Source organism: Sycon ciliatum, chromosome 12 (assembly GCF_964019385.1).
Source record: "Sycon ciliatum chromosome 12, ocSycCili1.1, whole genome shotgun sequence".
NCBI lineage: Eukaryota > Metazoa > Porifera > Calcarea > Leucosolenida > Sycettidae > Sycon > Sycon ciliatum.
The window spans coordinates 21484509-21498319 of NC_088654.1; the positions used below are offsets into that span (position 1 = coordinate 21484509).

At 43.8% G+C, this 13811-nt stretch overlaps 1 protein-coding gene across 1 annotated transcript in view; it reads right to left on the reverse strand.

The window, feature by feature from the left end:
• The window catches only part of LOC135828304 (protein sidekick-1-like), a 260914-nt gene that overhangs the window by 49206 nt on the left and 197897 nt on the right, over window positions 1-13811 (reverse strand). The window contains exons 25-26 of the mRNA XM_065340752.1: window positions 10472-10587; window positions 3909-4151 (exon numbers count right to left, since the gene is read on the reverse strand). Of these exons, the coding sequence (XP_065196824.1) occupies window positions 3909-4151; window positions 10472-10587 (359 nt within the window). The remainder of the gene's footprint in view (window positions 1-3908; window positions 4152-10471; window positions 10588-13811) is intronic.

Consider the following 13811-nt stretch of genomic DNA (forward strand, 5'->3'; position numbering starts at 1 on the left):
TGCTTGCACGGCCGGCTATGTCCAACCAAAGAGCGCAGCTGTTGCAACGACGGGTTACGTACCAACAAGTAACAAACATTAGTTGTCGTTGGAGTACGGCAACTTGAACCAGAAGAGAATAAAACGATCGACTGGAGAATGTCTCAGTGTTGTGGAGAGTGTTGTTGAACTGCTTGGAGCGTTTGGCCAGCTTGCTGTTGCGTAGATTTTAGTGTTGTACTGCTCGAAGAAGTCTTCTGAATTTTATCGCGATGAGTATCGCAGTGGCTCAGCAGTTCGAAGAGAAAGTCTTCCGATGATCCCTCTTCGAACGTGCCATCCTTTCTCCCAGTACTGGTACTTACCTTATGGTTCTTTTTGATGCCTTGATTCCTTCTTACATTCCTTGATTCCTTCTTTTATTCTTTGGTTTCTTCTCTCATTCTTCATGCACTCTGCGCCCAGCACTTCGAGGCTTCGTAAAATAAAATTAATTTTCGGTGGAAGGTAAAAATCGCTAAAATTAATCGCCGCTAACTGGTCCAGTTTGCTAAAACGCTAAATTTAGCCGCCGCGAAAGTTTGTCGTTTTACAGTACCTGGCAAAACATGTGTACCTTGCAAAAAAATGTGTACCTGACGGATTCGGAGCGTGCCACGAATGAAGAGGCTTTCATTCGTGAAAACGAGCTCTCCGCGGCGACTCTCACGAATCCTCGAACCCAGTTGACAAACCAGCATTCGTGTCGTATCCGTACGCGTGGTGCGAAAGGTCCCTATTGGTAGTACAGTTCTACCATTGGTAGTACGTCACCGGTTACAAGACAACCCCCCTCATTAGTAGACAACTATACATAATCAGGTGATGCCTGAAATGCGTGCATGCCAGTCCGGATGGCAGATAATACTCGTTCTAAGAGAAAACAGTTGAGACCCCCGGGGTTGTCTAGCAAGCACAGTAGACATTTACATGAAAAGTATGCGTCTTACGACTTGTACCTCACCACTCACTTTGCATGCATGACAGTGCGGGAGAAGTCTTGCACTATTCCGTGGCATAGGTCTCTTGACTGCATGCAACAATGTACGCATGCAGCAAGAGCACCTAAAAGTCCAACTCAAAACCAACTATAAACCTCAGTGTATGAATGTTGTTTCAAAACCTGAATCGAATGGTTTTTGTCGCCGAAAAAGCTACTACAAACAGTTCTTCAATCAAACGCGTTACAAACGGTTCTCCAATCAAACGCGTTACAAACGGTTCTCCAATCAAACGCGTTCCGAACATTCAGGGCCCACCATGACCATGCAAAAAACAAAAAGCGTCAACCACCATTTTGAAAAAATGGCGACTGCCGCTAGGCCAGAGTTTGTGCAGTCATAGCGCCTACGCACCTGAGTTCATGCTGATCGATGTACAACGATATACAGTCGAGTCGTAAAATACCGGTATTTTACGACTCCCTAGTCTAGGATGTACAGGAAAGGGCCAGTGCAGAAGCGAATCTTGTTGTTTGATGCCGGGAAAGACACACGGAGAAGACTTCCTTTCCCCAAGCCATCTTGGTCATTTTTCTCAATCCTCTGGTGCGTGTCGTCCAAGATACGTCCGTGCGGTACCGGTGAACTGGAGTCTTGGCATCTACAAGAATTTGCTGCACCTAGCTAACCAATGTTGTCAGTAGAACTAAACGTTTCCTGATAGCAATTCGACACAATCTTTTCTGTTTGGCCTCGCAGCTTTCACCCTGCGAGTGTGGAGTTTCCTGGCCACAAATGAATTCCTTAGTCATGACCATGATTACAAGTGACTGGTATGATCCCTGACTGGCCTGAGTCCTTAGCTTAAAGGGGAAGTCCGGTGAAAAATTTAAATTTCACAGTCCGTAGACTTCGGGTCGCTGAGTCGAATGGTCTTTGTCCGAGGAGGCTGCAGCCTATGGTTCGTCAGATACGCCCAATCGAACATGCGCGAATTTGAGCGCACATCACCCAGATCCAGGTGATGACGTCACCGCGTGCAGCCAGGTAGCCACACCATCTAGTTGTGTACAAAATGGCCATATTCGGAGCGCGTTCGATTGGGAAACCATTTGTCGCAGCTTCTTCGGACCAAGAACATTCGATTCAGTGTTACAAACACTACGTACCCTGTGATTTTCGGCTCGGTAAACCTCGAGGTTATACCGTATTTTAGCCGTATCCGAATTGGACTTTTTCCGTCAGGATGTAATGCCCGGCCTCTACGCCTCTACAGCAATGCGCTAGCTGTAGTGCAGTCAACAAACTCATCACACACGGAACTACTCCCGCACTGCCGTGCTGGGGTAGCTACAACAAGACTCAAGTCACAAGACTCAGAAAACTAGTCAACACACAGACTTGTCATGTATTACACTCGTATCAGTTCATGTAGTCAGAGAATGAGCGTTTCTCCTTGCCGGTGCCGGTGGTTGTGCTTTGAGAAAGAAAATTTTAGTTTTCCGCTCCAGTCCCGCCTCATGATTTTATGCTACAGCGATGAGAGCACAACCATGACAAGTGACAAAACAGCGAACAGCTCCCGGACCTAGAACTTTCAGATTCCATAGCATTGCGAGCGAAGAGCCGTGCCCGTGGTTCAAAGAGGCTGCACTGTTCTCCAATTGAGTAGTCCGAATGCCAAGTTCGCACCAAAACATCACCATGTGCCAGGCTACTGGAGTCTAAGCGAATGGGTATGGAACAACATTTAGAGTACTCGCATCACTCTTCTCCATTTTGGCGACCCTGCTCTCCAGCGATCTGATAATTGTATCAGCCTCGTCTGCAATAGCTGCTGCTTCTTCATCAGTCGGAAACTCAGTAGCGCTCACTTTTGACCGGCCCGTGCCGCCATTTCTTCAGCTGAATACCGAGGTTCTCAGCCCCAGACCAAACTCATGAAGGTCAGCCATGGCTGCATCCTCACTCTCACAAGGAGTTAGGTCTTCGGGTTCGCTTGCACCACCTAATATCAGACGCCAAATCATTTGAAATAGCACTGACACTATTGCTTTCACGCACTCCTTTTGACCTACCTGCACGCTATGACGTTGCGGAGGGTGTGGCGCGGCCGCATGACGTCATGACGCAGCCCCCGAAACTCAGTTTTTCAAACGGAAATATCTCGAGAATGCTTTGTCAGAGACACGTGGGACCAACACCATTCGACTCAGCGCCCAAAACTCTACCGACCCTGAAATTTAAATTTTTCACCGGACTTCCCCTGATTATTATATTTTGTCTTCATTCACTTGTTCGCACGTCTTCGAGTTTCAGCGATTTCACCATCCGATCTCAGCCAAGCGAAGGCCAAATCGACAAATTCGAGACGGTAACCCTCCAAAGACACACGTTCTGAACACGAATCCACAATGGCGTAATGTCTAAAACCAACGAACACAGCCAAGCACCCCACAATTGCAAGAAACAGCCCGTTTTGCCGTGCGCCGATTGGTCAAATCCAAATGATCGTTATTGACGCTTTGTACTGGCGTAGTGAGCCCTGACATTGCTCATTTTGTACACAACTAGATGATGATGTAGCTACTAGGGTGCATGGTGTGACATCATCAACTGGATTTGGCATCATCACCTGGAGTTGACATCATCACCTGGATTTGGCATCACCACCTGGATTTGGCATCATCACCTGGATCAGGTAAACTGTGCGCTCGCAATCCCACAAGTTCCATTGGGCACGTCTGACAAACCATTGACCGTACCCTCCTTAGACAAAGGCCACTCGACTCAGCGAGCCAAACTCTACGAACCCTGAAAGTTTCATTTTTCACCGTACTTTCCCTTAATGTGTAGTATTGAAGAGGAACATATACATGAACACACCACGTGGAACAAACCCATGCAACTTTGCTGTCCCAATAAATCAACTCGTCCCTGAGAACTTACCATTGGAGAGAACAGCCAGACGGGCATCATTCAGATTCTCCACTGGAGTATCATTCTTCTTCCATACCACTTTACCACTCTGATCTTCTTCGTCCTCATAATCATTGTGGACATCATCAGATTTGTGGTAAAGCTTTGGAAGCACTGCAGTGCTTCCCAGGGCTGCCATCACTCGATGGCTGCCGTGCTTGTCGTGAAGTTCGGGATCAGTTCCATACTCCATTATGGATGCCACTGTACTTCCTGCATAGCACACATTTGATAAAACAAAGCATAAGCACAGTGCGAGTTTCTGGGAGTTTCCCACATCAAGTGCCAGCGTACTGGGAGTGAATTTGAACATGCCGCTCGGTCTGTTTTGAGCAAAGCGCAGTTTGCGGAACCTTAATATTAATACAGCATGTTCATGGTAACTAAAGGCAAACCACTGTAATGTTGGCTCCTCTTGAAGGTCTTATCTCGTACAAGACAAGTTGGCCTTACGACGTTTCATCTACCCTTGCTTCGGAGTAACGACCCACGTTGAAGTCAACTAGACGTGTAAAAGTGGACAATATCGCCCTGGGCCTCAATCCTGGAAAAACGATTCTCCTCCCCAGCAAGTGGAACTCACCGCCCATACATGTAGAACGTTGATACAACAGCCTGCAAATCAGTTTAGGCAGTACTTAAACAGATGTGCATTGCCCTAACACGGTGTATGAGAAAGATGACAAGATTCAACAAAACCAAATAATATAAGAAAAAAGGACCAAAGGGCTACCAGTCACTGTATAATTGTCCACTAACACCACCAGTTACTTTAGAATCAGCTCATGCCATAACATTCCACCTAACTGCACCTAATTGAGCTAGCTGACTGACGTTCCACACCTAACTCAGCTGATTGTAAAGTAACTGGTGAAAGTGGATACTTATAGCGTAACTTGTAGCTCTTTTGTCCTTTTTTCTTCTTATCAATTAATCCGTTTTTCTTCTTATCAATCAATCCGTTTTCTTCTTATCAACTAATCCGTTTTTCTTCTTATCAATCAATCCGTTTTTCTTCTTATCAATTAATCCGTTTTTCTTCTTATCAATTAATCCGTTTTCTTCTTATTAATTAATAAGTTTTTCTTCTTATCAATTAATCCGTTTTTCTTCTTATCAATTAATCCGTTTTCTTCTTATCAATTACTCCGTTTTTCTTCTTCTCAATTAATCCGTTTTCTTCTTATCAATTAATCCGTTTTTCTTCTTCTCAATTAATCCATTTTTCTTCTTATCAATTAATCCGTTTTCTTCTTATCAATTAATCCGGTTTTTAATCTTCTCAATTAATCCGTTTTTCTTCTTATCAATACGGAGCATCAGCAAATCGAATATTCGAATGAAATTCGAGAATCGTCACGAAAAGCACTCAATCAGTCGAAACTAGGGCTTTGTTCGACTGAAAAATGCCCGCAAACAGAAAATACTTTTCGAATACTTTTCGAATGCTCCGCGCGTGCTCTAGTACACGGCGCACTACGAGTACTCATTCTTGCGCATGTAGCTACTAGTTCTTACTAAAGTACTAGTCAGGACTTCTTGTCAATCTTGACGCTTTCCTCTCTCTCGAACTGTGAAACGTTTTATCAAGTGTGCATTTTGTTTCATTTCAAGTATCCTGGAATCATGGCTTTGTCACCAACTACCAGCCCCGGTATGCCTCCTGCTCCCAGTACTGCAGTAGCCCTGCTGGCGTTGTCTCGGCATCTGCGTCTATCGTGAGTTCCCCGCAGGGAGAGGGCAACTCAAAGTGTGCCAAATATTTGAGGGTCGACCTTACCATGGATCTCATTCTGCTGAGGCAGTGTAGGGCCCACCCTCACCTATTCGTCCGCAAATCTCCTGATATGCAAGGGATAGCGGAGGAGCTCGGCCGAGATCCGCCTTTTCAAGGGGTCTCCAAGAGAGATCCTATCGCCAATAGCCTGAATCGGATGAAGCATCCGCCGCTTCGCGTCATCCCCAAAGGCAATGAGAAACAACAGCAACTCCGTTCATTGCACATCCCAAAATCCCAGTCCTCAACTGCTCAAGCTAAAAAAAACTCGATTCGAAAATACTGGACTGCGCTACATGCTGAACCTCTTTTTCATTCGAATTTTCTCTCTGATTTTCTTTTTGCCATTCGAATAATCAAATCGAAAATTCGATTTGCTGATGCTCCGTAATTAATCCGTTTTTCTTCTTATCAATTAATCCGTTTTCTTCTTATCAATTAATCCTTTTTTCTTCTTCTCAATTAATCCGTTTTTCTTCTTATCAATTATCCGTTTTCTTCTTATCAATTAATCCGTTTTCCTTCTTATCAATTAATCCGTTTTTCTTCTTATCAATTAATCCGTTTTTCTTCTTATCAATTAATCCGTTTTTCTTCTTATCAATTAATCCGTTTTCTTCTTATCAATTAATCCTTGCCTCTCCACCCGAGTATAAGTAAATACTAGAGTTGAAACTCGGGTATTGAGCCAATAATAACTGACTGTATTTAGTATCTAGTTACAGTGGTGGAGAGTTACTCTTAACTCGTTTCCATATGTCCTTTTCCTTTCTACTAGAGGTGATTTATTTTATTTATTTATTCAACATCTTTTGGCTTCCGATGGCAGCCAAAACGATAAGATGTGGGTGATAGCCAACCATGGTAAAAGAAGGAGAAGACTATATACATGAAAAGGAAACAGCCGAAAAGCTATATTGATTGGTTTTTCATTATGGTGCACGCAGTCATCAGCAGGCCCTCAGGTTTACTTTCAATTCTTTCAATGATGCAGAAGTCTTCACTGAGTCGGGAAGTTGTAGCCACGCACAGTAGCCCTGGAAGAATGGCGATCTTGTGAATTGGGTTGATATGGCCTTGGGAAGAGACACTTTGTTTCTGGTTGAGCGGCCCGAGACAAACCAGTTATAAGGCTTTATATGTTCAGGAACACAACCCAGGAGCATTCGATGAACCAATATACAGAGGCAAGTTAGTTGGCGTTCCTCTAACAGAGTAGTCTGAGCTAATAAGTACAACTCATTACCGACAGGAACTCACGAGTGAAATGAAAAAAACTAACGCCTTCTTGCTCGACACCGTAACGAAGTGGAGATCGCGGCTGGAACACGGAGGCACGCGGAACACGCTGCCTGAAGCTGGCCAGGCTCGTACTTGCGGTGCGCGTCCCCATAGATCCACGCAGCGTGAAAACAGTCATAATTATTTCGGTTCCGCTCGCACTGCAAGATGAAACAATTCAATCATCGTGCAACCAGCGCAGACTCCGAATCAGTATGTCGCTGCTACCTGGGGCTTCACGAGGTGTTTGTCGTGCTGGAAACAAAGTGTCTCTGTAAGTTTGTATCCCTGGTTATGGTTTGGCCTGGAAAGCTGTATATAAGTGGTGCTTTTCAGGCACAATCTTCCTCAGCCTACTTAAGCTCAGCTGATGAGGGGTGAACTTTCGAAAACACTGTGTATTGAGCAGGGAGTGGTGCTTTCTTCCATGTCTGCCGAGTGGAAGGTACGGCGTGCTCCTGGTGTGCTCCGGATGGCGGTCGTGAGTCAGTCAAGTGTCAAGTTCGGCAAGAAGCATGTGTTCCTAGTTGGAACAATCAACTCCATGACCTCTGTATTGTGTTTATAAAAGGGGGTGTGTCAACTGACAACCGCTCTCTTCAGTTGCTATTCACTCTTGGCGTATGCGCTGGATGAAGAATTCTTTTATTAGTGATGTCGAAAATCATGATGTTTGGGGCCAGTCTCCCATCGTCCCATTTTTTAAATTTACAATGCAGTGACATGATGTCCACCACTTTTCTGGGTGTACATGTACATGTATATTGTTTATGGGAATTTAGAATCAACTCGTAAAAACTCCAAGTCAATCTCCCATTGACACACACCTCGTTTATTGAACATAATCATATCCTATCCAATAAAAACAGTTCATAAAAACAGTTCATAAAAACAGTTCATAAAAACAGCTTTTTAGGATCGGACCCAATCCGCATAACCAAGAGAGCTAGCTCCCTTGGCTGCTGTTGGAATATGCAAGAATGGGCCTTCCAGATAAGGTCTAACAAGGAGCAGTGGCTATAATAATAATTATGAAATGAACACCGGTAACCATGGAGACAGACCACACTCTCATTATAGATACTGGTTATAAATAGACCGAATAAGGAAAATGATCTGATAGCCTATGATTATGAAGACTAAAAGAAATTGAACCAATGACAACAAATACTCGTCCAGCACACGGGTTGTCATAGCAACACAAATAACAGCTGTCCGCTAATTTTGTTGTTGGAGATTGAGTAGGAGTTTTTACTGGTTGATTCTAAATACAATAAATGCTCCGGCCTTGGGTTTATGACCAATAAAAACTAATTATAAAAACCTCGGGGGACCTCGGTTTTTATAATAGTTTTTATTGGTCATAAACCCTCGGCCTCCTCATTTATTGTATACATAAACACTGTCCATAGAAAGATAGGCTATGCCTCAGTTTTATAGGAGTGCTTTAATAAAATTATTCCCAAAAACACTACGGCATCGGTGTTCATTGAACTTCATTCTATACATATTTTCATGAGTGCATTAGCACGAGGGAAATGAGAGGGACACGGTATACCCAGAGTACGAATCGTATCATCCATATATCCCATGTACGGTCCCAAATACTAGTAGAGTGAGATCAACACTGAGAAGATCCCTTATTTACTCTTGGAGTGACCCGTGTGAAGTGAGTGGGGTATATGTTTGACCCCAGCGAGGTATATCGCTCTTTTTCACTCTCTTATTATTAACCACCACAGAAACTTGTGCTCTCTAAGCTGTCAAATATCAGCATAATTCACGGCTTATACTAGTATTGAGCACTTAGCCCGAGGACTTAGAGCCTTTTCCTCAAATTAGAAAAAATCAGAACTGAAAAAATAAATCTGAAGCCAAATGGTTGGACTTGAACCCAAACTGTCAGATTCTCAGTCAACAAACTTGGAGAACAGAGTAAAATTGACAACTGAAAACTTCTGTTTACAGAGAAGTAATGTCCAATGTAAACAGCATATGTGCATACAATTTACAATTATGGACTCAGATGGAGAGTAGTGGTTGCGACTTCGGCGATAATTTGTAAGAAAGGGTCAAGTGTGAAGTAAAGTCGGCGGAATAGCGCGAGCTCCGGTGTGGGGAGCAAACCCTTTCTTTCAGATGGAGAGCCAAGGTTTAATTTATACAAAAGAGAAAGACCAAGGAACTACAAGTTACGCTATACTGTCCATTAACACCACCAGTTACTAAACAATCAGCTCATGCGATAACATTGCACCACACTGACTGACGGTACTGACGTTCTACAACTAACTGGCCAACAGCTCTAGCACATCTTGGATGCGCACTCCAACAGCCTTCCAACTTGGAAGGTTCTAAGTTATAGAAATAACATAAGGAGGGGAAGGTGAGCGCAACCAAGATAAGCACGAGCTGAAAGTCTCAGCTGTGAAGGACGTTCGCGGATGTTCATGCATGTCGATGACGATACTGGCAAGACCATTGGACAATACGGTCAAACCACGATTCCAGAACGCAAAGCAACATTCCACACAACTTGTGTGGCTGAAGAGATGCAAAGATCAATAAAATGAATGCTTATCTTGGTTGCGCTCACCTTCCCCTCCTTATGATATTTCTATAACTTAGAACCTTCCAAGTTGGAAGGCTGTTGGAGTGCGCATCCAAGATGTGCTAGAGCTGTTAGCCAGTTAGTTGTAGAACGTCAGTACCGTCGGTCAGTGTCGTGCAATGTTATCGCATGAGCTGATTGTTTAGTAACTGGTGGTGTTAGTGGACAGTAGAGCGTAACTTGTAGTTCCTTGATCTTTCTCTTTTGTATAAATTTACAATTACATTAGTATTCCTTTCTTCCAATGAACAAAGCTAAAACAGTTTAAGTAGGCTATGTCGTGAGTTCCCTTCGGGAGCGGACACGATAATTTACTATTTTTTTTACTTTATGTCGTGATAAATCTAGTATTGCCCTCATAATAGGTGAATGCGTGAAATATAGACCTCGTGAAAGACCTCGGCTTCACCTCGGTCTTTTACTCGTTCTCTATTTCATAATTATATATGATGTCTTTAATTACCCTCTTTAATTCGTGATGCAAGCCATATATTTAAAATTGATCGAAGAAGGATAGATTTGCCATCACTGTGGATAAGAGTCATACTGTAGCTCAGTTGGTTAGAGGATTGCTCGTGAATAGCAAGGTCTCTGGCTCGAGTCCCGGTGGTGGGACTGATGATTTTTTTCTTTCTTTCTTGTCTGGCTTGCAAGTGTTGAGTTTCGGAGAGAAAAGAGCAGGACGAGACATGTGGCCTCTAATTGCAAATATAGATCCATACAACTTCTTTCTCCTAGATGGCAAATATTGTCGTGATGAAGTGAACTTTGGGGTATTTTAAGGGCTGAGTGAAAAGTCAGGAATTTGAGAAGAAATCCTGTATTGTACAGGGATTATGCATAGCGTTTCACTCAGCAACTTACTCCTTTCAAGGCTAACATTCTTGGACATTTTCCTCATATGCATGGCGCCAACAGATCCAACACGGGCCAGAGGTTTTAGTAATCTGTGCCCTGAAATGATTGAATGAGAGCCAGACCTGCAGATAGGACCATCAAAAGCAGAATACGTTTGATACATGGTATACGCAACAATGCCGTTGCATGGTTAGGCAAATTGCACTGGTTACCGTATTGATCACTACTGTACTTGAGACTGGTACACATCAAGAACAATAGCAAATTTTATGATACTTTTCCAAACGTATCGTAGTTCTAAACAACATTTTCAGTACTCTGGCAATGTTGTCTAAAATGACGGTCTACCGCAGTCTTGGTCTAAAAATAGGATTATAAAATCGAGTTGTTCAGCAACTCCGGCAGCAGAGTGCAATACCAAAATACACTTTTTTGAAATTGTCACCACCGTCGGTTTCTGGAACCTACTACCAGAGACTACTAGCAGAGGTTGAAAAATAAACGAGAGGGCTTGGAAGCCCAGAGCCCTCGCTATGCTTTTAGGTACTGTAAAAGCCGTGTATACAACGAAGTGCTAACTCTAACGAGTTAACGAGGAGAAATCTGTAGTTAAAATATAAATCGTTATACAGAAATCGATACATATACTGTCGAATTTAGCGTTCAGAATGAGTGAGAATCGTTACCTTTGGTACACGTAAACCAGTCAATTTTGGGAAATCGTTATATATGAGCCTCGTTAGAATAATGGCTTTTACAGTAATCATGTGTGTTGTTCGAAATGATAGAAACGTCTTTGCAATAACATATTATTTTTAAGTTAAAAAAATAAACTTCAACTAAAACTTCCAGACAAAACAGCACGGACAATCAAGACTTGGTTGCTGCTAGTTAAGTAGCGGCAGCAAACAAGCCTTGATTGTCCTTGGTGTTCTGTATTACGCTCTGGCTCCGCCATGGTGTTGAGCACTGTGAGCACACTGGGTACATCCTCCGGTAACTTCCAGACAGGTAAATTATAACAAGTAATAATATGCTATGGTGCTAGTTTTTATCGTTTTCTTGATATTTTCCATGCCTTTGCAGTGAAAACTTGTCAACACCTTCTTAGTTGGGCCAGGAAAAATAGCTCAGAAGGTTAGAGCATTGCTCATGACAAACAAGGTTCGAGTTCTGGTGGGGTTAACATTTTTCTCTTTCCAGGCAGTTCTTTTCTCTGACAGTTTGCATTGAAGAGAATTGGTGAGCACGCATGCTCATTCCCTGGGGACTGCAAATTCACAACTCATTTCATTTCACAGAATCATTTTCAACGTTTCGGCAAATTGCCATCATCAGGATGCAATATGAAGTGGAAGTCTGCCAAGGAGCAGTTATATACACTAATTTGGTGTTCTTAGGTGTTGATAATATTTCTATGACTACATATTATGTTATCTCAGTGCTAGAAATATGACATGTCTAAAACTAGTGAAAGATCACAAGTTTTCATTGACTCGTATGCTGGGTGTTGGTAATAAGTTAGCACAGCGCAGATGTCACCAGATAACTTGAGAAATGTCTGAACAGGTTTCTCGCAAGCAATACACGAATGTGACCATGTCAGTGTTTTCCAGAAAATACTGTCCCCTAGATAGCCAGTGTGGTGTGACTGTTTTAGAGTAATGACCACCCAGCACTGGTGTTGATCTCTGGGCCTTCGTTTCTGATCTCCACTGCCTCTCGCAATTTGCGGCTTGCCCTGTCGCTGGCTCTTGCAACCACAGACACTGCCGAGAAGATGCTGCCCCCAACACCTAGGTTGAGCCCTGCATGCTTAGCTCGCATGTGGTCACCCCATGGCTTATCCACAGTGCGCCTACGAGCTTCACCGTTGTGTTCCTCCAGTCTCGTCTCCAGTGTGCGACCCGTCTCTCCGATGTATTTTTCCCTGCACAACTTGCATTGCAGCCGGTATATCACATTCTTCTTCAAACATATTTTCACTCCACCCAATTTTACAAGTCAAACACGGTCCCATTGGGCGTCCTCTTCTCTTTGTCTTTCTGATGTTGGGCTCCTTAATGCAGCTGGGCGGACTTTGTGCTGAGTGACAGAGCTGACGTTTGAGGCTACCCGCATGCTCGTAAACCACCCGGACTGGTAACTTGTGCTTCCGGATAGCTTTGCTGACGCTGTGATGCACCCTGTCCGACTTATATGGCAGCTTCAGAAACGCACAACACGGATTACCTCGGCGGCAACGCTTGGGTTTCCTTGCTGCTTCTCGGGCATTGATGATGAGGCTCTCTGGATAGTGGTTGAGTTGAAGTTGGTCTTGAATTTTCTGTTCACTTTCTTTACACATAGTGTCATTGGAAGACAGACGTTGTGCTCTCAAGAATTGAGACTTGGCAACAGCAAGTTTGATGTGATGGGGCACAGCAGATGCGTAGTCTATCAGCAATCAACTATTGCATGGCTTTTGGAAGAGCTTGTACGTCATCTGGCCCGACTAGCTGTTGTATGGCAATCGTAACGTCCATGTAATCAATCCAGCCTTTGCTACTGCTGAGCTCGTGGGTGAACTTGAGTCGGTCGTTTCCTGCATTGAAGTGCTGTATTAGCTCCAAGAGGCGTTCCTCACCGTGGGTCCAGAGAATGATCACATCATCAATGTACCGCTTGTACAGCACAGGCAGAACCGGTGAATCGGCAAGAAGGCGCGTTTCCAGAGAGTGCATGAACAATATGGCGAATGGCGGTGCTAGATTATTGCCCATTGCAACTCCCTCTAGCTGGTGGTAAATTTGTCTCCCGAAACTGAAGAAATTGTTACTGAGAACAAATTGAAGCAAGTCCTTGACTTCGCACACGTCAAGACCGAACATGTTGATTCTTTTGAAATTCTGTTCCAATATTTCTCCCACTGCGTTGACTCCTTCTTCAATTGGAATGCTCGGGTACAGGCCCACGACATCCAAAGTGGCAAGAATTGTCCCCTCTGGAGCTTTGAGATCAGGGAATAAAGCGCAGATGTCATCAAGGGCTTCATTCGTATAAGTGAGGTGTGCTGGGTCGAAGTCTAGCAACTGGTGTAGAATGCGTTCTGGTACGATTTATATGCCCGTGACAGGACTATCACATGCTGACACGACGGGTCGTAGGGGTAGGTTCTGTTTATGATCCTTTGGGAGACCATAGAACTCGGGGAATCTTGTATCATTGGGGAGAATCGACTTCAGTAGCTTTGAATCCATGTTCTTGCATTTTTCCCCAAGGACAGCTTTCACCCGTGTCTCGAACTCGGTTATTGGTAGGTCAACCTTTTTCGTACGTAGCGCTATCTGATAGCAATGTTGCCGAA